This window comes from Aulonocara stuartgranti, assembly GCF_965226115.1.
Source record: "Aulonocara stuartgranti genome assembly, chromosome: 18".
Taxonomy (NCBI): Eukaryota; Metazoa; Chordata; class Actinopteri; order Cichliformes; family Cichlidae; genus Aulonocara; species Aulonocara stuartgranti.
In genome coordinates, this window is record NC_138954.1 from 23,051,767 (window position 1) to 23,074,864 (window position 23,098).

A 23,098-nucleotide genomic window follows, 5' to 3' on the forward strand; every position below is an offset into this window, starting at 1 on the left:
GAACAGCTTGCTATTTTGTATGAATGATACAATGGTGTGAATGTTTAATAAAATGCATTTGAGTTTGTAATTGAGGAACAGAATAAGCTATATGACAAAGGGAGTTATGAAAACAAAAAGGGATTAAAGTAGTTTTAAAAAAGAGTGTCTTAGGAGTGCTCTCGTACTGAGTGATCAAAACCAGTGTTAACTGTAGAAAGAAATAACATAATTTAATAAGTTGGGAATGTTTAAATATATGTTTCTGTTGTTACAGCTTTTTGGGAGATGGCTCAGTATGCACATTAGCTGTAGTGGTGAGTGGTGACGTAAGAGTTTCCTGTGCGTGTGTGACTAAGGAAGTGACTTTCAGACGAGGAAGCATGGCAGACAAGAGGAGTATAGATTTGGGTAGGAAATAGTTTATAGTTTAGTGATTATACGTTGTCGCAAGGGTTTTTTTTGCTGAATTTAAGTATGTTAAAGGGGGTGATTTTTGTTTGCAAATTGTGTGGTTTTAATGAGACTTTCGGTGTATTGAGGAGGTGAAATTATGTGGTGGCAAGACTTGTGTGTTTAAGCTTGTTGAGGTTGTTGTGGTGAGGGGTTGATTTTGTCAGTTAGGTTTGGGGTGTTGTTTTTGTTTTAATAGAGGGAGTTTTAGGAAACATGGACATGTCTAAAAAATTGGGCCCATTATTTTGTAACAGTGCACTTAAAGAAAACCTGTCAGGTGATTTTGTTTTGTTTTTATGAGCTAACAATCAGCTCTATTTTTTCATTTCTGTTTTAAGGAGGCCTGAAACAGTGAATAACGGCGCTGAAAATTCTCGGGAAGAGCAAATATAAGGTGGGCTTTCCAGATTATAATTGGCTGAGGAGAAAGCTACCTGGGGACTGATCAAGGTCGTAAGTCCCTGTAAAAAGGATTTTATGCGAGTCAATCCAGTCCAAAAGCATAAAGAAATATTTTCCTATGGAAAATAAAAAATGACTGAGCTCATTTTGCTGAGGGTGGAGTATCTGATCGTGCGGGAAGCTCCACTATCAGCAAATACATGGTGTGACTGCATGGGAGTGAATGTGTGAGTGAATGTGAGGGTGAATAAATGTGGACAAACAATTTGCTTTTACCAGAAAAATTTTTGTTTTGTTGACTGGGGTTAGATTATGGGATTATAGTATATTGTTGGGAGAATGCCAAATGCTAAAGGGGAAATATTTTTTGATGTAACTCAGTTACCATTAATTGTAGAAACACATGACTGATAACTGTTCTGTTTTAAGTTTATTTTATGACATACATTGGATCATGAGTGGGGAAAACTGAGCATTTTAAGTTTTGTATAGTATCTTGACACATGAAATGTATCAAGATAAAGGGGGGTTTAGGGTTTAATAATTTAATTGTTTAATAATTTAGGATCATTTTAGGACCTTTTGGGTTTTTGATCATTTGGATATGGTAAAACTGAAACTGTTATTTTTAAGTTAAGGTTAAAGGATTAAAAGTGAACTTGTCACGGTTTGCGAGGCAAGCCGTGTGGAGTTGTAGAAAAGGACCCAAAAGGCGGCAGCTCTGGTGCAGGTGAATATTTATTTACAACGGTGGGCACAAAACAGCACTGGTGGAAAAACAAGAAACCGGAAACCTAAACTGGGTAAGCTAATAACACAAACCAGAAACGAGACGCAGGGAGACCGAGGGGAAACAAGACAGACGAACCAGCAACTACCATAACAGAAGACACAACTTAAATACACCCAGAGAACACAGGGAGATTACACACAGGTGGGAAACACAGGTGACACTGATAAACATAACGAGACAGGGCAGGAGTGAACACAACATTACGCATACTGACGAGAGACTGTCAAAGTAAAACAGGAAGTACACAGAGGTTCAGACAGGAGGAGAGAGAGCACGGGGAGAACACAGACATAACAGGCTGGGGGAAAACATGGAATAAACACAAAGAGAGACGAGAGCTCATAAATACACAGAGGGGCACAAGGGGGTAAGAGTCACAAAGGGAAAAACATTTAGGGAACACCACAACAGGACACCTCAGAAAACCTGGCCTAAATAAGGAGCGAAAATACAAGGAACCAAGAATACTGGGCCAACATGGCCCAGGACCATGACAGAACTGAATCCTGTTTAGAAGATACAATGCTGGTTTTTCAAAGCTGTGAATAAATCTTAGAGGGAAAATTAGTGAGGGTTGAAGGAGTAGAACAGGTTTGATTTTTTGATCTTTAGAAGAAGTGGTTATAATGTAGGCTTACACATACAGATATTACATGGAAGGTATTTTTAGGATAAAGGGGGAGCTTCTACGTAGAAATGATTTTTATACATATTGCATTTTGTGCTTTTAAAGGAGTTGTGGCTCAAATTTGTCTCTGGAGGGTCACGAGCCTTTGGCTAGCGCTATGATTAGCCAATCTACTGTGAGGATAATATGAGTTCATGAAGGATTGCACACGCTTACAGACACAGAGTTAAGAAACACACATGACAGTATTGATTCCAGGCAAAAGGCCTTAAATTCATTTAGCTTTTAACTGAACTTAAAGAAGGACCAAAGAGGAAGGAAAGCATATATTTTGGTTAAGTCTGATACATTAGAATTAGAAGGTATTGTTACATTAAAGGGAGAAAATGAAATATAAAGGCTATACCAAAATGGGTTATAACATAGGAAATGTGAGGTTAAAATGAAGTTAACACATAGGAGTTGTTTCAAGGCAGCATTTAGCTATGATGAAATGTATACAGGAGTAATTGCTTATATGCTTAAACTTAATTGATTAAAGTGGTTGTTTTCTTTTAGAGTAGAGGAACTTGCAGCAGCGACAATTTGTGCACAGGATGTTGATGATCAGATAAGGGAAAATAGAGCGAGCAACCGGACGTGAAAGCAGGGCTTAAAGAGTTTTAAAGGGATGAGTAACGTTGAAGAGTATACATAAATACAAGTCAATAAGTTAAGAAGATAATTAGGATCAGGCTTTTGATTAAAGAGTCCCAGATAGGATAGGTTAGGGAGATGCAGGAAAAGGTGTTTTGTTTCCTTTGCAGAAGATCTCGGCGACCACAGGAGGGGCGAGGATCCTGGAGATCTCGAGGCCTGCTGAACCACAATGTATTGCGACCTCTGGTGTTCCAGAGGTCGTGAGAGGGAGTGTGGAGCAGGGAAATTATTTTACTGCTATTGTTAAATAATTGTCATCATTACCATTGCATTAATAATAAAATCTGGAGTTTATATTGCATTCAGGGGTTAAACAGTGTCTCTTTCAGAAAGACTGAGTTGCAGGCTGACAGGAAGTTGTATGCAGAAGTGAAAGCAGATAGTTATTTTGAGCCGCAGGCTAAGACGAGGCTTTAACAATGTAACAGATAGCTTTAAGAAGGCCTTAAGCAGCTATGACTATTTTATACACAATGCATATCTGTGCTTATTAAAGAGTTGGAGCTCGGTCAATTAATTGGGGGTCGGAAGCTTTGTTCGGCGCGATGTTCGGACAATCTATTGTGCAAGTGACTTGGAGCCATAGAAGGAATTGCAATACATGCTTACAAAACACTTATATATCAGATCATTTTATATTAAGGTTTTAGTAGAGGTTCTTGGTTAAAACATTTATTTAGTAGAAGACATACACATAGTCTCAGTGAGCCTCCGTTCTGGTGAAAGGTCAGAAGTGCAACAGGTGACACAGAGAGCATGTGAGGTCAACACACACACACACACATTAGTCTGGCTGTAACTGCAAAAGTGTCTCGGTAAAAGAGGAACCGTTCCTTGTTGTCTCGGCAAGAAAGAGGAACAAGACAAGAACTGAAAGGTAGACAGGAAGGGCTAGCCATGAAAATAGAAGATGATTTTCTGGGTGAAAAGTCATGATGATGTTGATCTGATCTATGTATAAAATGTACCGGTGACGCATGAAGGGGCGTCAGTAAACAAACCCTGATGCTATAAAATATCTGTTCATGCTTTGATTGAGTCGAGGACTACTGGCTGTCTGCGTACAGAGTGTCTTCCCACGCGTGTATTCATTAAAATCATTGTTTGACCAAAGATCCTCTGGACCATGGGTGGTGTGTACTCTCCTTCCTCAATTTTGAACCTTAACACTAGCAAAAAGATTGCCTGTCTTTGATATGTGTGTGGCAACTTAGTTTCATTGTATATGGAATTTACCACGTAGACACGGGTTAGTGCTGGCTTTCCTCAAGAGAGACAAGTTTATTTGTTTTATTTCTCCTTTCTTGTCAGGCTTCAGACTGGGAGAAGCTCCAGAAGACATTGGCTGATGCTCTAGAGCACTATAATGAGTTGCACGCTGTCATGGACTTGGTACTGTTTGAAGAAGCGATCCAGCATGTGTAAGAGACACACACAGACACAAACTAACATGCACAAAGAAGAATTTACAAAGCAAATGTAAACCACAGGCAAGAAACACACCATCAGTTCTGTGTTTGTACCCAGGTGTCGCATCAGTCGTATACTGGAGGCCCCCTATGGTAATGCCCTGCTGGTTGGAGTTGGTGGGAGTGGGAAGCAGAGCCTGTGTCGACTGGCTGCTTTCCTCAGCATGCTGGAGGTTTTCCAGATCACGCTGCGTAAAGGTTATGGAATCAATGACCTCAAAGTAAATATGCACTTCCACATGCAAAACACGGTTGTATATCATAACACATCTGTTTTGAATGATTTGGGATGGTTTTTTTTTCCCTGCTTTGTGTTTGCTGCAACCCTTGTCTGCAGAGTGACATAGCTGCATTGTATATAAAGGTGGGGGTGAAGAATATTGGGACAGTGTTTCTTCACACAGATGCCCAGATTCCAGATGAGCGCTTCCTGGTGCTGATCAACGACATGCTGGCCTCAGGTTTGGATACACAGACCGGAACTGAGATAACTGAGATTTCTGCTTTAATAGCTGTCAGATCTAAGAAATGAATGTCATTTCTGCAAAAACTATTTTTGGATGGTGTCAGTGGCTTTGAGAGCATAGAGTTGTGCATTTGAATAGATAGCAAAGAAGGCTCATTTGGTCACATAGACCTGCTCCAAGTAAGAGTGACCATATAAGAAAGAACAAATACACAGTGAGCTCGCATTCTTTGCATTTGTAGGGGATATTCCTGACCTTTTTAGTGATGAAGAAGCAGATATGATTGTTTCATCAATCCGTATGGAGCTGAGGGGATTAGGACTCATAGATACCAGAGACAACTGCTGGAGCTTTTTCATCGAAAGGATACGAAGACAGCTCAAGGTCTATAATGCAAACCATGTAGAAACCATGATGTAATGATTAGTGTTGATAGTCATCTCACCTTCTCCTTTTGTCACCCTTTCTGCCCTCCAGGTCGTCTTATGTTTCTCTCCAGTTGGATTCACGTTAAGGACACGTGCACGGAAGTTTCCAGCCCTAGTAAACTGCACAGCCATAAACTGGTTCCACTCTTGGCCTCAGCTTGCTCTGCAGTCCGTCAGCTCTACTTTCATAGAGAAAATACCTGGACTGGAGGTGCTTCTTGTTTAAATTCTGTGATACAATCTAAAGCTGCTTTTAAAAGTACTAACTCTGATGCTGATTATGCAAGTGTTTCAAATAGTAGATACCTAATAAGCATAAATAGGAACTAAAATAACTATTAACGTAGACACATGTCTATAGCTACTTTTATGTGAATTAATCAAATAAGAAGGTTCTTCTTACTCTCTCAGTGAAGTGAGTCAATGTGTGTGTTCATACTGTGCAGCCAAATGTGAGAGCATCTATCAGTGAGTTCATCTCCTACGCTCACACGAGTGTCAATGAGGTAAGAGCTGCTGCACAGCACTGCGAGCGATGACCTCTCTTGATGTCTTCTTTGATACGATTTCTTGGTTTCCTTGTTGTGAATTCACCTCACAGGTGAGTGTCAAATACCAGCAGAATGAGAAGCACTTCAACTATACCACGCCAAAGAGTTTCCTAGAGTTTATGAAGTTGTACGACAACCTGTTGAGAAAGAAACGCACAGAGCTGACTCAGAAGATGGAAAGATTAGAGAATGGACTTCAAAAACTGCTGACTACCGCGTCACAGGTCAGGGGGGAAAAAACACCACATTGCACCAGTGTATACAAAAGTTTGTGTTTCTTGTTCTTACTTATTTTTTCTTTAGGTGGAGGACCTCAAAGCCAAGTTAGCAGTGCAGGAGGTAGAGCTGTGGCAGAGAAACACAGATATCGAAGCCCTCATTGCTAAAATAGGACAACAGACAGACAAGCTCAACCAAGAGAGAGCTGTAGCTGATGCTGAGGAGCAGAGGGTAAGAGTGTGATTCTAGGGCCTCTCGAGCAGCAAAATGACAGACTTAACGCCATGTATTTTCAGAATTACTGCACATTTTGAGGTTCATTTTAAACCACTTTGTCAATGAGAGGGCCATTAGAGAAGAGAGGGCAGAGAAGTAATAACATAGGTCTGAAACAAGCCAAACTTTCAGCAATCCATTCACAGCATACACACACACGCGTGTTGTATTTTTGTGATTCAGGTGGCAGCAATCCAAGCTAAAGTGACCAAACAGCAACAGGAGACTGAAGAGGACTTGGCGAAGGCTGAACCTGCCCTACAGGCAGCCAACACAGCTCTCAATACACTCAACAGAGTAAAACACTTGCACACACATAAAGTTTTACTTCATTTCATTCGATTTATTTTATGAGTCCATTGCAAGCATAAAAGAAATCTAATAAAGTTGTCCTGAGCTCAGGCCCCTGATTAAAAATGTGGGCGTTTGTGCATTCGTGTGCATCTGTTTGATCTAGTTAAACCTGACAGAGCTGAGGACGTTTCCCAACCCTCCAGCCATCGTCACCAACGTCTCAGCAGCTGTTCTAGTGCTACTGGCTCCTCAAGGCCGAATCCCCAAAGATCGCAGCTGGAAAGCTTCCAAGGTGGTCATGAGCAAGGTGATACGATTTTTAGGTTTTAGTTTTCCTTCATTTAATGGCTTGAGACCGCCAAAGTAAATCCATTTTAGGTTAATGTTATGGTAGATCTGGCGACCTGTCCGTGTACTGTATGTAACCTTTCATATGAAAGTTAGGATAGGCTCCAGTCCCCCTGCAAACCCGAACTGGATACACTATTAGAAAAATAAATGGATGAATGAAAACCAAAAAACGAATACAGAACCAAAAAAAAATCTCTCTAATCATCTGAGATAAAAAAATATTTAACATTTAAAACACGACCTTCTTTTTTAGTCTTCATCCTTGCACAACTCTAATTTAATATTGATTGCGACTGCAGTTATTTTGTTGTGTGACTGTTGGCACTTTTCAATCTGATATACTTTATACTTTGATGAACCCATTCATATTTAATTTTTGTAATATAGGTTCTTTCATATTGTTAATATCTCCTGTGTTGTTGATACCGCCTTGCCTCAAAAACTCTTTTTTTTAAAGAGAGGTTTAACCTGTGAGGAACTATGCTGGTTGAAAAAAGTAACAACTAAAGCAATGTTCACACTCTGTAGATCAGATATGGTTTTTTTTAGTTAATTCTACTTTTTGACTCAGGATTTAGAATTCAAAAATGTTGAAAAATATTTTGTTAATTTGAAACCCTTTGATCTAACGCGCACCCGTTTGCACACAAATGCTTGTGCAGGTGGATGACTTCCTGCAGGCTCTGGTAAACTTTGACAAAGAGAACATCCCTGAGGCCACGGTGAGGTGTGTGAGAGATGAGTACCTCAGTGACCCAGAGTTCAACCCTGACTTTGTAAAACAGAAATCCTCTGCTGCTGCGGGCCTTTGTGCATGGGTGATCAACATCATCCGCTTCCACGAGGTACACATCTAAACCATCTGCCACATATATTTAGTGTCATCCAAGCTAATCCATTTGCTATATTTTTTTCTGTGTAAAACACTTTGAGTTTGTTGTTTGATTTGTTTTTTTGCCTTTTTCCCCAAAACTTGTGCTGCCTTGGATAGATTTTTGTAAGTTCATCTCTTCTCTTATTTCTTTATTATAGGATGTTCCTTATAACAAAGGTTATACTGTACTTTAGTTTCAGCTGTAAGGATGTTCTTGTTTCCAGGTGCTCTGCGAGGTAGAGATGAAGAGAATGTGTCTGACTCAGGCTAACGCTGATTTGGCTGAGGCTGCTGAGAAGCTAGACGCCCTGCGGAAAAAACTAGCTGTACGTCTGTTTAAATTGGACAGATTGGATTATTTGGTGCTTGACAACAAAATTAATTAGTTATTTGCAAATGCCAGCATTCATAATATTTTCATCTGTTCCTTTTTCTCCTTTCTCAGGAGCTGGATAGCAGTCTGGAAACTCTGAAAATAGCTTTTGAGAAGGCAACATCAGAGAAACTTCGCTTTCAGGAAGAGGTCAACCGCACAAACAAGACAATAGAGCTAGCTAATCGGCTGGTCAAAGGACTAGAGGTAAGTATACAATGCTGTGCAAAAGACTTAAGCCACCTCTCATTTCTTTATATTCTGCTGGGGAAAAAGGGAAATGGATTCAGTGATTTACTTAAAAATGTTCTGACCTACATGGAAATACAGTATAGGCAAAAACAGACTTTGCCTGCTATGACTACCTTTATTGTGCAACACAGCCTAAACTCTCTCAAGAAGCTCCAGTAGTCTTCAGGAAAAGCTCTCCAGGCAGCTTGAAGGACATTGAAAGCTCTTCTTTGGATGTTGGCTGACTATTGTTCTGTTGTGTCCAGATGATCCCACACTGCTTCAATAATGTTGATGTCCAGGCTCTGATAGTGTTAATTGTGCATTTTTCTATCCATTTATGCTTTTACTGCATATGAAGTGCATTGAGGATTCTTGTCACGCTGAGGAATTAAGTAATCATTTGAACCACAAATGTGACATTTGTATTCATGACTCCATCAGACCTGTTGTCACTGATTTTCAGTCCAGTTCTTGTGTATTTGTCATACAAATACTTCTTTTCAGTCTTTTCCCCCAGTTTCCCCTCTTTAATAAGGGGAACCTCTTAGTCTCAGCGACCCCTCCACTGAGACTATTTCTGAATATGCTTCAAGGAACAGTTCATTTAAGGGCTAGATGCATCTCTCGGATCCTGTGTCATTGTTTCTGTGTTTTGTGTCTTTGTTAAATGTTTTCTTATTTCTTGAGGACACTGTTCAGATACTGTTCATGTGCTTTAGATTGTTTTTTAATGCCTGCCACTTCTTTTGCCCTCCACTTGCCAGGTTTCCCTCAATTTTTTTAGGGACACACTACACACCATGCTGCTGCCAGTTTTTGGGGCTAATAGCTCTAATACTATTTTATTCCTGTCAAACTGTGTTATCTTTGCATTTTTGGTAGATTTAACTGAAGAGATAAAAACAAATTATGTGTTTTTGTAGGCTGCTAGTAACAATAAACCTAAGGATTCAAAAGCAGCCAATATCCAAAGAAAAAATATGAAAGACCTTCAGAAATCTTGGGTTACTATTGCTCAAGACCATTTTAAAAAGCTGTCTGAGTGTTACACAGAGCAGCTGTGTCTGTGTGTGTTTTTCAGAGTGAGAACGTGCGCTGGGCTCACTCAGTGGCTCAGTACCATGAGCAGGAGGAAACACTTTGTGGGGACGTCCTTCTAACCGCAGCCTTCATCTCTTATGCCGGATCCTTCTCAAAGAAGTACAGGAAAGAGCTGCTGGACAACCTCTGGATGCCGTTCCTACACAGCCAGAAGGTTTAAAATCTTAAAACACTGAGATATTTCTTTTAGTTTTCTTCTGCAAATGCAGTTATTCCCTCCAGTATCTTTGCCGTTCCACAACAGATTGTGTCTTATTTCTCTATGAACACACACCACTGTTTCTATCAGATGTCCATTCCCATGACGGAGGGCTTAGATCCAGTGTTGATGTTGACTGATGATGCAATGGTTGCCCAGTGGAACAATGAAGGCTTACCAGGAGACAAAATGTCTACCCAGAATGCCACCATACTTACTAACTGTGAGTGGAGTTTTTCACTTAGTGTAACTGGCTTTTTATAACAAACATTACAAACGCTACGGTACTAGGTTTTCTTCTTAGCACATCTCTGTGTATAAATAAGGAGTTTATTGTTGCAGGTGAGCGCTGGCCTCTCCTTATCGACCCTCAGCTGCAGGGCATCAAATGGATTAAGAGTCGCTATGGTAACAGCCTCAAGGTTGTCAGTCTGGGGCAGAGAGGGTGAGCGTTTCCTTTGTTGATGCTTGCTTGAGGCCTCGAGGATGTGTAAATTTGTTTAGTAGCAATTCAGAAATAATAACAGTGCTACAATTTCTACAGTTTTTATAAATTAATCTTAAATGTTGTTCCAGATATGTAGATGTTATTGAACAGGCTGTAGTGGCAGGGGACACTGTCCTCATCGAGAACCTCGAGGAGACCATTGACCCCGTTATTGACCCACTTCTGGGTCGACACACAATCAAGAAGGGCAGGTAACAACATTTCCACACAGATATTAGTGAATGAAGCCCAATTTAAGGGAAAGCTTTTTCCTTGAAGAATTACTGCATTACTTGGTTAAGTACTCACCTAGCCATCAGGGCAGATAGTAGCAGATAAGGACACAGAAAAACAAAAGCCCCGTAAAAACAAAATCTGCCAGTAAAGTACAAAAAAAGATGTTGTTATAGATTAAACGTGACCTAGAAAAGAAACTGTAAGACTCCAGGAGAATTCAATCAATTTTCACATATTTATTAAAAAATGAACACATGAACAGAGCTGATGTGTTTCATCAGAAATATATTGATCTATGTTCAGTCCTGTCTGTAGGGTTTTGTGAACCTTTCAATACATGTTTACACGTTGAAAGCAGACAAGGTGGTATAAGGGTTATGGATCAGAAGGAAGAAGAAGTGGGTAAATTCAGAAGGAGAAAATGGTTAGGAGGCTGGTGGGGGTGGGATGGTAGAGAGTGGGTAAAGAGAGAGGATAATTGGAAGGGTGGGTGGGGGGGTCTAAGGAGGTATGGGGAAAAGTGGGTAAGGTAGAAAGGAGGGAAAGGGGTAGGGGTGGGGTATAAGGAAGTAAGGATCTTATCACTTATCCACAACTTGCTCATCAATGCCACTTTTCCATGTATCGAAGATCATTCATATGACACTGGGTTCATTCATTTTATCATGCTCTACTCTCTTCTTCTTCCTTGCTACTACGCTGCTACAGTTGTATAAAGGTTGGAGACAAAGAGTGTTTCTTCCACCCAGCCTTCAGACTGATTCTCCACACTAAGCTGGCTAGTCCTCACTATAAGCCTGAGATTCAAGCCCAGACCACCCTCATTAATTTCACAGTGACCAGAGATGGATTGGAGGACCAGCTCCTGGCCCAGGTGGTGAATCAAGAGAGGCCAGACCTTGAGCAGCTTAAGGTAGAGTGGAACAGTTGATGGAGTTCTCTGTTGATCAGTCTGTCCTTTTTGTACTGCCTGTCCGGGTCCGGCAGTCTAGGAGTTTAAGAAACGTTAAGGCCTTCCTCTCGCCAACCACTGCCTTTTGCTTCACAAGGGGGCAGCATGCAATCTCCCACTTAATGCCTTCCTCTCTTGTGTACAAGACCCGGGTTACCTGAACTCGATTTGCTGTTTGGTATTTAGCTGTCCCAGTGCATGTTGGAGTTCATCGTTTAATGAGGCCAGCTGGCATTATTTCATCTCTGTTGCAGGTTTTGGTTTTCATCATTCTGGTTCCATTTATGCTTCTTTTTATATATTTGCATCGTCTTCCTACAGAGTGAACTGACAAAGCAGCAGAACATGTTTAAGATTGAGCTGAAGCTTCTGGAGGACGAGCTGCTAACCCGGCTGTCTGCTGCAGAGAGTAACTTCCTTGGTGACAATGTGCTGGTGGAGAAGCTTGAGACGACAAAGCACACTGCTGCTGAGATTGAGATGAAGGTATCAGGTTACATGTCTGCGTTGTTGCAGTAAAATGAATGGTTAACCTACTTTTTACTCCCTTTCATATTTTTTCTTTTTTCTGTCATCTCTCATTCGCAGGTTCTGGAAGCAAAAGTTAACGAAGTAAAGATAAACGAGGCCAGAGAGCACTATCGCCCTGTTGCTGTCAGAGCTTCTCTGCTCTACTTTATCATGAATGATCTTAACAAGATCAACCCCATGTACCAGTTCAGCCTCAAGGTAACCAGAAGCAAATATAGGACCTGACCACAACCTAGGAACCAACAACTGAATTTAACAGAAGATGTAAAATATCCAAATTTATGTGAAATTATGCAGCAAACAAATACATCCTACGAATTGATTTGTCCTTTTGTTCTCAGGCCTTTAACGTTGTTTTCCACAAAGCAGTGGAGCTGGCAGAAGCCTGTGACGACGTAAACAGCAGAGTAAACACTCTCATAGACTGTGTTACATACTCCACCTTCAACTACATCAGCAGGGGACTATTTGAGAGAGACAAGCTCACCTTTACGGCACAGCTGGCCTTCCAGGTGTGTGTGTGTTTGTGGAAGGGTTAGACAAAGACTGTGTTTGTCCCTGACTGTGTTCTCCCTATTTCAGTTGCTCCTGATGAGTAAGGAGATAGTTGTGAGAGAGTTGGACTTCTTGCTGCGTTTTAACATTGACCACAGCTACATCAGCCCCCTTGACTTTCTTTCCAACTCGGCCTGGAGCGCCATCAAGGTTCACAGGCAGCATTTATTTTTGTTGGCATTTGAATTGCAATGCAAATCAAAAACTGCTCTCTCTCTTGTATCGGTCCAGGTTATGAGTTTCACTGATGAGTTTCGTGGTCTGGATCGGGATATTGAAGGTTCACCCAAGCGCTGGAAGAAGCTGGTGGAGTCAGAGTGTCCTGAGAAGGAGAAGTTTCCTCAGGAGTGGAAGGGAAAAAGCTCGCTGCAGAAACTGATCATGATGAGAGCCCTGAGGCCTGACCGAATGACCTATGCTCTAAGGTGATGAGGATTTGTTTTCCTGCTTGTTTAACTGTGTTTTTGTCTTTTCTATTTTTTAAGTGTATTTCCATATAAGGACTATTAAAAGCAGTGTTTGTTCATTCGTTTATGTCAATATAACCCGACTCTAGGAACTTTGTTGAAGAGAAGCTCGGTGTGAAGTATACAGAGGGACGAAAGACTGAATTTGCAAAGTCCTTTAGAGAAAGTGGTCCTTCCTCCCCTATTTTCTTCATCCTCTCCCCAGGAGTGGACCCACTTAAAGATGTCGAATCGCTGGGTACTGTTCAGAAAGCTGCATGCATCCAAACACAACTGCCTGATCGCACACTGTAATGTGTTGATTTATTAATAATTTAAGTGTCCAGCCATTTCTTTACAATTCAGTGACAACCTAAAAGAGTGTTAAGGTTAGCACATAAAAAATCAGTCCTTTGTTTTCCCAGGAAGGAAGCTGGGTTTCACTATTGACCTTGGGAAGCTTCACAATGTCTCCCTGGGTCAAGGACAGGAAACTGTGGCTGAACTCGCCATGGAAAAGGCCGCTAAGGAGGGTCACTGGGTTATATTGCAGGTCCAGTTAAAAGAAACACATTTTCTTATGTTAGAATGGGGAGAATCTGAAAAAGAAATCAGCATGACAGTGCCTGTGGAGTATGCTACAGTTATTGAGCTTTGATTATGTGTTTCCATTTCCCTGCAGAACATCCATCTGGTTGCTCGCTGGCTGGGTGCGCTTGAGAAGCTCCTGGAGCGCTGCTGTGAAGACAGCCATCCGGACTACAGAGTGTTTATGAGCGCTGAGCCGGCATCTACGGCCCAAGAACACATTATCCCACAGGTAAAGATTCAGCAAGCATGCAAGAAAAGTCACACTTTGTCTCACTTTAACACTTTAATGTAACATCTACATAAGGAATTTATTCTCCCAGCTGTCTTAACCTATACCAGCATTGCATTCATTGAATTACAGTTGAACACTTTAATAGTGACATGAAATTTTTATTTTTTTATTTTTTTTACTCAGGGAATTCTGGAAAATGCTATAAAGATCACCAATGAACCTCCTACAGGCATGCATGCTAATCTACATGCTGCTCTGGATAACTTTGACCAGGTGATTTTTTTTTCTTTCCTTGTGTTCTTTGTGCATTTGTTTTGATTTATTTATCAATTCACTTATTGCTTTGCCCTCTCTCCAGGACATCCTGGATCAGTGCAGCCGTGAGCAGGAGTTTAAGACCATCCTGTTTTCTCTCTGTTACTTTCACGCCTGTGTGGCGGAGAGGAGGAAGTTTGGGCCCCAGGGTTGGAACAGAAAGTATCCATTCAGCACTGGAGATCTGACTATATCAGTTAATGTCCTTTACAATTACCTGGAGGCTAATGCACAGGTGGGTTTTGTTGTTGTTGTGGATAGGAAGCATGGTGTATAACTGGATGACCGAAACACTGATGTATGAGGTTGTCAGTGGTGCTGCGAGTAACGGTGCCACAGGCGAATTAGGGTTGTGATTGCCTTGGCAGTGATTTTTATAATTATGATGACACAGGTGCCATGGGAGGACCTGAGGTATTTGTTTGGGGAAATCATGTATGGAGGACACATCACTGATGACTGGGACAGACGCCTCTGCAGAACTTATCTGGAAGAATACATGCAGCCCAATCAGGTTTGTGTGTGTGACAGTAAAAGAAAACATGGACGTAGTGTGCCAGCAAACCTGGCTGTGTTCTGCAGAAAAAGAACAGGCTTCTCCGCAGGCATTATATGGTAGCCAAATGTAACTGCTCTTCTTGTGCAGACTTGGGCCATTTTGGGTTGAAAATCAGCTCCAGTTAGAGCAGATTGACTACTTTTTTACTATAGACTGTCCATAAAAGCTAAAAAAAATACTGGCATGAGTTCCTGGCAACCAGTTGCACCAGACCGAGGGAATTTTGCCGTCTGGGTTTGGAATAATTTTATGTTTTGTACAGTATGTGAGTCCCACAGCTAACAATACTTCTCTCTGTTTTGTGTCTCCTAGTTTGACCGGAAGCTTGCATTGGCACCGGGATTTGTCATTCCCTCCAACCTGGATTATCAGGTAAATTAAATCCAGTAGTTTTTTATTAAAGTTTACTTTACACTATTGTACCTTAAACCCTGAAAAAATATTGTCATGTAAATGAATATTAAAGGCCAGTTTTCATACTAAATAATTCTGACTGTACAGCTCATTAAATGAAAATGTTACTCTGCATCTCCAGGGCTACCATGATTTCATAGATGAGATGCTGCCCCATGAGAGCCCAGTGCACTATGGGTTGCATCCCAATGCAGAAATTGAGTTCCTGACAGTGACATCAGATAACCTTTTTCACACTCTGCTGGAGCTGCAGTCCCCTGATGTTGTGATTGGAGAGGGAGCCTCACAAACACTAGAAGAGAAGGTACAGTAGATGTACAGGGTTTTTTTTTTTCTTGGAAGGTATAAAAAGACAATTATAGATCAAAACCAGTGACCAGTGAAGTCATAAAACAGATAAAAAGTACAGAAACAGATACATTCACTCCTCTAATGTTTAAATTATTCACAGTAGGAACACAGTTAGCCCGCTTCTCTAATTCTAGGAGAACCAAGATAGAAATGAGCAAACCAGTAAATCCAACATCTTGGACTGACTATATACTTGCTCTACACACATCCAGGTGAAATCAATTTTAGATGAAGTTCTGGAAAAGCTGCCAGAGGTGTACAACATGACCGACATCACTTCCAAGACAGCTGAACGATCGCCATACATCCTGGTGTGCTTCCAGGAATGTGAGCGCATGAACACACTCATTTATGAGATACGCCGCTCGCTGAAGGAGCTTGACCTTGGACTCAAGGTATGCTTGACACCTTTGTGTGTTTGAATGGGTATTTACAGTAGAAGTAGAAAACTAGTCTGGATAATATATAAACACAGAAGCCATCACAGCACAGACTGTCCTCACAGCAGAGTGTGTGTCAAACAAATGATGTAAGGATGAAAAGAAGCCTGCATCAGGAGAAATCAGAGAAGCTTTTGCTCTTTATGCAAAAATGTGTTCAGCTGAGTTTCTGACAGTATTTACACTGCTGCTTTAGAGGTCACGTGTTAATGTCTCACTGATGTTAAATTACTACATGCATAAATTCTGATCTGTGCGGTTATACTGTTGCTCTCTCAAAGGGTGAACTGGCCATGTCCTCTGAGATGGAGAAGCTACAGGCAGCCTTGTTCTTTGACAACGTCCCAGATAGCTGGACCAAGCTTGCCTACCCCTCAACTTACAGCCTGGCAATATGGTGTGTTTTTCTTTCTCCAGGGGATGGATTTCCCAAATCTTATATAAGACTCTGCATTTAATTTCAGCTGATGCAATTTTGCATAATGTGCAAGGGAATCAAATAAGCCAAGGTATTGTACTGTTATACATTTCATATAGTGTAGTGAAGAGTTGAGTTACAGTGCCCTATATAGTTTCCACATGACTGACATCATCCAAACAGCTGTCTCGGTCTATTTCCTTTCATTTGATGTCAGGTATAACGACGTGATGCAGCGTTGCAAAGAACTTGACAGCTGGACTCAGGACCTGTCTCTGCCCAGTGTTGTCTGGCTGTCTGGGCTGTTCAACCCACAGTCCTTTCTCACTGGTAAAATTCATTTACAGCATATAGAAAATTTGTACTAATACATTGACTTCTAACCAATTCTTAGTTATTTCATCGTGTCCTTGCATTCCAGCTGTGATGCAGTCTCTGGCACGTAAGAATGAGTGGCCTCTTGATAAAGTGAATCTGACAGTGGATGTGACCAAGAAGTTTAAAGAAGAGTTCAACCAACCGGCCAGGGAGGGTGCATATGTGTATGGACTTTATATGGAAGGTAGAAACACTGCCACTTATTTTCTGCTTATTGTGGTGCAGCTTGCAGAACCACAGGCCACTTCTTTGTGCATAATTCTCCTTGTCTGTGTTTTAGTTCAAATAAAATCATACATTTAACTGTGTATATGTACCTTTGCACTGGGGACAGTTTTCCAGTTGTCTGTCTGTCCTGTTGTCACAATATCTCAAAGTAGCTTGAGGGAATTTCATTAAGTTTAGCGTAAACCTATGAGGTGCCGTAAGGGACATTATTACTGAAACGCTCTCACACACACTACTGAAACGCTCTCACACACACTACTGAAACGCTCTCACACACACAACTGAAACGCTCTCACACACACTACTGAAACGCTCTCACACACACAACTGAAACGCTCTCACACACACTACTGAAACGCTCTCACACACACTACTGAAACGCTCTCTCACACACTACTGAAATTTTAGCTCTCACACACACTACTGAAACGCTCTCACACACACTACTGAAACGCTCTCTCACACACTACTGAAATTTTAGCTCTCACACACACTACTGAAACGCTCTCACACACACAACTGAAACGCTCTCACACACACTACTGAAACGCTCTCACACACACAACTGAAACGCTCTCACACACACAACTGAAACGCTCTCACACACACTACTGAAACGCTCTCACACACACAACTGAAACGCTCTCACACACACAACTGAAACGCTCTCACACACACTACTGAAACGCTCTCACACACACTACTGAAACGCTCTCACACACACTACTGAAATTTTAGCTCTCACACACACTACTGAAATTTTAGCTCTCACACACACTACTGAAACGCTCTCACACACACAACTGAAACGCTCTCACACACACTACTGAAACACTCTCACACACACTACTGAAACGCTCTCACACACACTACTGAAACGCTCTCTCACACACTACTGAAATTTTAGCTCTCACACACACTACTGAAACGCTCTCACACACACTACTGAAACGCTCTCACACACACTACTGAAACGCTCTCACACACACTACTGAAACGCTCTCACACACACTACTGAAACGCTCTCACACACACTACTGAAACGCTCTCTCACACACTACTGAAATTTTAGTTCTCACACACACAACTGAAACGCTCTCACACACACAACTGAAATTTTAGCTCTCACACACACAACTGAAACGCTCTCACACACACAACTGAAACGCTCTCACACACTACTGAAACGCTCTCACACACACTACTGAAAAACCAAGGCATTTCAGTTGAACAGGAAGGCATTTCAGTTAAACAGGAAGGCATTTCAGTTAAACAGGAAGGCGTTTCAGTTGAACAGGAAGGTGTTTCAGTCGAACAGGAAGGCGTTTCAGTCGAACAGGAAGGCATTTCAGTTGAACAGGAAGGCATTTCAGTTAAACAGGAAGGTGTTTCAGTCGAACAGGAAGGCGTTTCAGTTGAACAGGAAGGCATTTCAGTTAAACAGGAAGGCATTTCAGTTAAACAGGAAGTTAATTCTTGACAAGGAAACTGAAGGAAAAAGTGTTAGATTTCAAACAAACCACTACACAGATGTCTACTCAGCAACCTGTTAGTTAGGGGTGGGTTTTTATAATCGATTTATTGATTAAAATCGATTCTGGCTTGGATAACATGAAATCGATTCATTAAAATCCTGAATCGATTTTTTAATATAAATTTATTTTACCCGAAATCCCAGAATCTCTGGTGAAACCTCACAAAATTTCAACAACCACCAAACAGCTAAGACAGTAAATGAGAGCAGGTACGGCTTCTGCACAAAGACGTAAACACACAGCGCGGACCCGCGGATCAGAATCAGTGAGATGTCGCCTTTCTCACCCGACAGCACGGACACGGTCGGGGCTGAAAGCCGACAGCTCGCTGACTCTGATCTGTCGGCAGGTCCGCGCTTTGTTTTCACCCCGTTTTTGCGCCGATTCTAAAGCTGTTAGTTTTATCTCTCTCCAAACAATATTGACTGAACCAGCAGCAAAAGAAGATCCAAACTGCGCTTCACATAAACATCGTCATAAATTCCCTAACTGTTTTGCTTCCACCACGATAAAATCGCACGTCATGCACAGCCCTCTCTCTCTCTCTCTCTGTACTTCAAGAACAGTTTCCCGTCTAAAAATCTGTTTTCTGTATTATTCGCTTGCTTGTTATGCACAAGTCTACTGTTGTTTACAGTGCAGTCAGCCGCTGTTTTTTTTTTTCATTTTACATACTTCCGAAAAGAAAACCTAATTTCTGCCGTTCAATACTGAATAAATTTAAACTTTTTAAAATTATGCAAAATGCAAAACGTTAGCCGTGTCTCTAATAAAACCGCTGTAACGTCAGAGGTAACGTTCATATGTTAATGGTTTTCTTTCGTTTTTGATGTACTGCAGAATATTTTTTATAAAATCCCAGGCCAGGAAAACCACCTTCATGTTTTTATGTGTTTTATCTTCAGCTACTTTGACACAAAGGCATCTGCTGTGATGCTCACACCTTTGATAAAGTCTTGCGTGTGTCAGCTTCCTTTTTTTAAATACAAAAATATGTAAATGTACTAATTATAATATTTCTGACTGTCAAAATTCCCCATAATCAAATCGAATTGAATTGAATCGAATCGTGGAACAAATCGATTCTGGACCTTAGTGAGACAGCTGCATTACTTAACAATATATTAGCCTCAGCATAAGTCAAAATTTAGAATAGCGGGAGATGTGCATTATCCTGGTTATTTTTTTGGCATATGTGCTTTTTGTCTTTTTTTAGCAAAGAAAAATATCTTAAAATCATCAATAAAACCAGGGAGAGAAGGCTTAGCGTTCCTCCATTTAGCACAATGGATATGATATTTACTCAAAAGTATTGTTAAGATATTCATTGTGTGTACTCATGTTGTACAGTGTTTAACTGCATTATGGTTACTGTGGTTTAACAGAGACAGTATTTTAGTTGCCACCACAAGGAGGCACTGTTTCATTGTAAGAGCACGGATGCTGCGTCATCACGCCCCTAAGAAAAAAAAAAAGTATACCACAACGAAAATGGCACCCATGAGAAAAGTTTTGCCGCATGTTGATGAGGAATAAAGTTCCCAAAAATATTAAGGACATTTTTGCCTCCGTCGTCATTTTCCTTCGAGTTGATCGCTGTCGATGCTGCAATACTCAACAAGTATGATGATGTTAATAATGTCTGAGACATCCAATGCTAGATGATCCATATAAAAAAAATTATGATGTAATTCAAACAGTGGCACATCATTAATATTTAGGGAAATCCAATTTTTTAAGTTGCACCAAATACATTGTGTGATAGGGCATAGGGGGGAAAAAAAGATGTTCTAGGGTTTCATTTTCATCAGTACAAAAAGAACACTGATCCACCTCAAAGCCAAATCTCTTTTTTTAGAAATTCTGCCACAGTATTAGTTTTGTTTAAAGTGTGTTTCTTTAACTTTAGGTAGAATAGGCTATTTCATAAATTTTTAGTATGCTTTATCCAGTGTATATGAAATAACTAAATTAGAACCATGCCATGTAACCATTCTGTTGTAACTATGAAATATTTTGTCTTTGAAGAAACTACTAACAAATTTCTTATTGCATTTTTATCAAACAGCTGACATTGCCCTAGCAATAAATTTGGGAGCACTGATGAGAAATTATTGTATATCATAAAAATTTTAATCAAATGAAGCAGAGGCAGTGGGACCAGTTCACAAAATTTGTTATATTCTCTTTGAGAACAGTTTAGACAATATTTTTCTGAAAAGTCTGTGTAACTTAGAATGACACCGTTATCATCCAACAAATCTGTTATGAATATAATATTTTTGTTCAAACCAGTCACTCTTGAAAATTGATTTTTGATTAAGTGTTATTACCCTATTATTCCATAAGGTTGAATTATGGGGAGAAGTTGAAAATCTCATTTTCCCAAAAATGTAACGTCTGTTTTGGAAAGTTTGATATCTTTATGGGGATTTTATTTGCCGCAAAATCACATTTCAAAATAAAGTCTAATCCTGTATACTATTTTATTAAACAAGAATCATGGGATGTGGAGCTAAGTAGAGTCTGGCTGTGACAGACAAGATTTTAACCATTTAATTCTAAGGGTGCCAACCATAAATTCCAATTCTGGAGTTTTGATGCCACCTTTATTGTATCCCTTCACAAGCTGAGATCTTTCTATGTAATGGTTTTTATTCCTCCACAAAAATTCGAACACATTTCTATTTATGGTTTTCATGGTATTTATCGTTTTTTTATTTTTATATCATTTACGTGGCGCAAAAAAGGTTGGGGACTGCTGTACTAGCAGGTTGCTGAGTAGAAATCCTTGTAGTGTTTTGAAATATACCACTTTTTCCATCAGTTTCCTTGTCAGGAAACAACTTCCTGTTCAGCAGAAATGCCTCTGGTTTCAGTGGTGTGTGTGAGAGCGTTTCAGTAGTGTGTGAGAGAGCGTTTCAGTTGTGTGTGTGAGAGCGTTTCAGTAGTGTGTGTGAGAGCGTTTCGGTAGTGTGTGTGAGAGCTAAAATTTCAGTAGTGTGTGTGAGAGCGTTTCAGTAGTGTGTGTGAGAGCGTTTCAGTAGTGTGTGTGAGAGCGTTTCAGTTGTGTGTGTGAGAGCGTTTCAGTAGTGTGTGTGAGAGCTAAAATTTCAGTAGTGTGTGTGAGAGCTAAAATTTCAGTAGTGTGTGTGAGAGCGTTTCAGTAGTGTGTGTGAGAGCGTTTCAGTAGTGTGTGTGAGAGCTAAAATTTCAGTAGTGTGTGTGAGAGCATTTCAGTAGTGTGTGTGAGAGCGTTTCAGTAGTGTGTGTGAGAGCGTTTCAGTAGTGTGTGTGAGAGCTAAAATTTCAGTTGTGTGTGTGAGAGCGTTTCAGTAGTGTGTGTGAGAGCGTTTCAGTAGTGTGTGTGAGAGCGTTTCAGTAGTGTGTGTGAGAGCTAAAATTTCAGTAGTGTGTGTGAGAGCTAAAATTTCAGTAGTGTGTGTGAGAGCATTTCAGTAGTGTGTGTGAGAGCGTTTCAGTAGTGTGTGTGAGAGCGTTTCAGTAGTGTGTGTGAGAGCTAAAATTTCAGTTGTGTGTGTGAGAGCGTTTCAGTAGTGTGTGTGAGAGCTAAAATTTCAGTAGTGTGTGTGAGAGCGTTTCAGTAGTGTGTGTGAGAGCATTTCAGTAGTGTGTGTGAGAGCTAAAATTTCAGTTGTGTGTGTGAGAGTGTATCAGTAGTGTGTGTGAGAGCGTTTCGGTAGTGTGTGTGAGAGCTAAAATTTCAGTTGTGTGTGTGAGAGTGTATCAGTAGTGTGTGTGAGAGCGTTTCGGTAGTGTGTGTGAGAGCTAAAATTTCAGTTGTGTGTGTGAGAGTGTATCAGTAGTGTGTGTGAGAGCGTTTCGGTAGTGTGTGTGAGAGCTAAAATTTCAGTAGTGTGTGTGAGAGCGTTTCAGTTGTGTGTGTGTGAGAGCGTTTCAGTAGTGTGTGTGAGAGCGTTTCAGTGGTGTGTGTGAGAGCTAAAATTTCAGTAGTGTGTGTGAGAGCGTTTCAGTTGTGTGTGTGAGAGCGTTTCATTAATAATGTCCCTTACGGCACCTCATATAAACCGTTCACTTGGGCTCAAGATTTAATGATTGGAATTTGATGATCAGAGATCACTGGGACTCTATAAAGCAATTTTGTGCTTATAACTTCTAGATAGAATAAGCATATAATGATTAATTGACACATTTAAGTGAAAACTTCACTGCAACATCATGATACTCTGCAAAAAACAGACTTACTTCTCAGGATGAGCAGCAGATATGGCCTTGAACAGCAGCTAGGAGAGTTAATGGGGCATAAAAATCCCCAAAAGTGCTTTAAGTCTTCTCTCTTCTTCACCTACGCCCGACTACAGGTGCAAGATGGGACACTCAGACCGGAGTGATAACTGAGGCTCGTTTAAAGGAACTGACCCCAACCATGCCTGTTATCTCAGTTCGAGCTGTACCCAGTGACCGTCAGGAAACCAGGAATATCTACGAGTGTCCCCTCTACAAGACCAAGATCAGAGGACCCACGTATGTTTGGACTTTCAGTCTAAAAACCAGGGAGCGACCTGCCAAATGGGTCCTGGCCGGAGTGGCTCTTCTACTCAGTGTGTGAAAAGTGTAAGAGTTCTCAGTGAAGATGCAGTGTGTCCTCAGTGCT

At 40.8% G+C, this 23,098-nt stretch overlaps 1 protein-coding gene across 4 annotated transcripts in view; it reads left to right on the forward strand.

Annotated features, from left to right (window-relative positions):
- The window catches only part of dnah9l (dynein, axonemal, heavy polypeptide 9 like), a 53,878-nt gene extending 30,807 nt beyond the window's left edge, over window positions 1-23,071 (forward strand). The window contains exons 58-93 of one of the 4 annotated variants that reach the window (XM_082512174.1): window positions 4,269-4,378; window positions 4,485-4,647; window positions 4,764-4,887; window positions 5,135-5,277; window positions 5,371-5,532; window positions 5,768-5,827; window positions 5,923-6,096; window positions 6,176-6,322; window positions 6,551-6,664; window positions 6,825-6,968; window positions 7,675-7,857; window positions 8,111-8,212; window positions 8,332-8,466; window positions 9,575-9,748; window positions 9,884-10,016; window positions 10,136-10,238; window positions 10,370-10,492; window positions 11,226-11,430; window positions 11,791-11,955; window positions 12,058-12,198; window positions 12,342-12,512; window positions 12,583-12,705; window positions 12,787-12,980; window positions 13,112-13,260; window positions 13,427-13,554; window positions 13,684-13,821; window positions 14,008-14,097; window positions 14,183-14,374; window positions 14,534-14,653; window positions 15,011-15,070; window positions 15,234-15,416; window positions 15,676-15,858; window positions 16,185-16,300; window positions 16,539-16,651; window positions 16,716-16,883; window positions 22,806-23,071. In XM_082512174.1, the coding sequence (XP_082368300.1) occupies window positions 4,269-4,378; window positions 4,485-4,647; window positions 4,764-4,887; window positions 5,135-5,277; window positions 5,371-5,532; window positions 5,768-5,827; window positions 5,923-6,096; window positions 6,176-6,322; window positions 6,551-6,664; window positions 6,825-6,968; window positions 7,675-7,857; window positions 8,111-8,212; window positions 8,332-8,466; window positions 9,575-9,748; window positions 9,884-10,016; window positions 10,136-10,238; window positions 10,370-10,492; window positions 11,226-11,430; window positions 11,791-11,955; window positions 12,058-12,198; window positions 12,342-12,512; window positions 12,583-12,705; window positions 12,787-12,980; window positions 13,112-13,260; window positions 13,427-13,554; window positions 13,684-13,821; window positions 14,008-14,097; window positions 14,183-14,374; window positions 14,534-14,653; window positions 15,011-15,070; window positions 15,234-15,416; window positions 15,676-15,858; window positions 16,185-16,300; window positions 16,539-16,651; window positions 16,716-16,883; window positions 22,806-23,053 (5,181 nt within the window). In that variant the 3' untranslated portion in view covers window positions 23,054-23,071. Of the gene's footprint in view, window positions 1-4,268; window positions 4,379-4,484; window positions 4,648-4,763; window positions 4,888-5,134; window positions 5,278-5,370; window positions 5,533-5,767; window positions 5,828-5,922; window positions 6,097-6,175; window positions 6,323-6,550; window positions 6,665-6,824; window positions 6,969-7,674; window positions 7,858-8,110; window positions 8,213-8,331; window positions 8,467-9,574; window positions 9,749-9,883; window positions 10,017-10,135; window positions 10,239-10,369; window positions 10,493-11,225; window positions 11,431-11,790; window positions 11,956-12,057; window positions 12,199-12,341; window positions 12,513-12,582; window positions 12,706-12,786; window positions 12,981-13,111; window positions 13,261-13,426; window positions 13,555-13,683; window positions 13,822-14,007; window positions 14,098-14,182; window positions 14,375-14,533; window positions 14,654-15,010; window positions 15,071-15,233; window positions 15,417-15,675; window positions 15,859-16,184; window positions 16,301-16,538; window positions 16,652-16,715; window positions 16,884-22,805 lie in introns of those variants that run through there. The other 3 variants (XM_082512175.1, XM_082512176.1, XM_082512177.1) reach the window with 3 other exon arrangements.
- The last annotated feature ends 27 nt before the right edge of the window (window positions 23,072-23,098 follow it).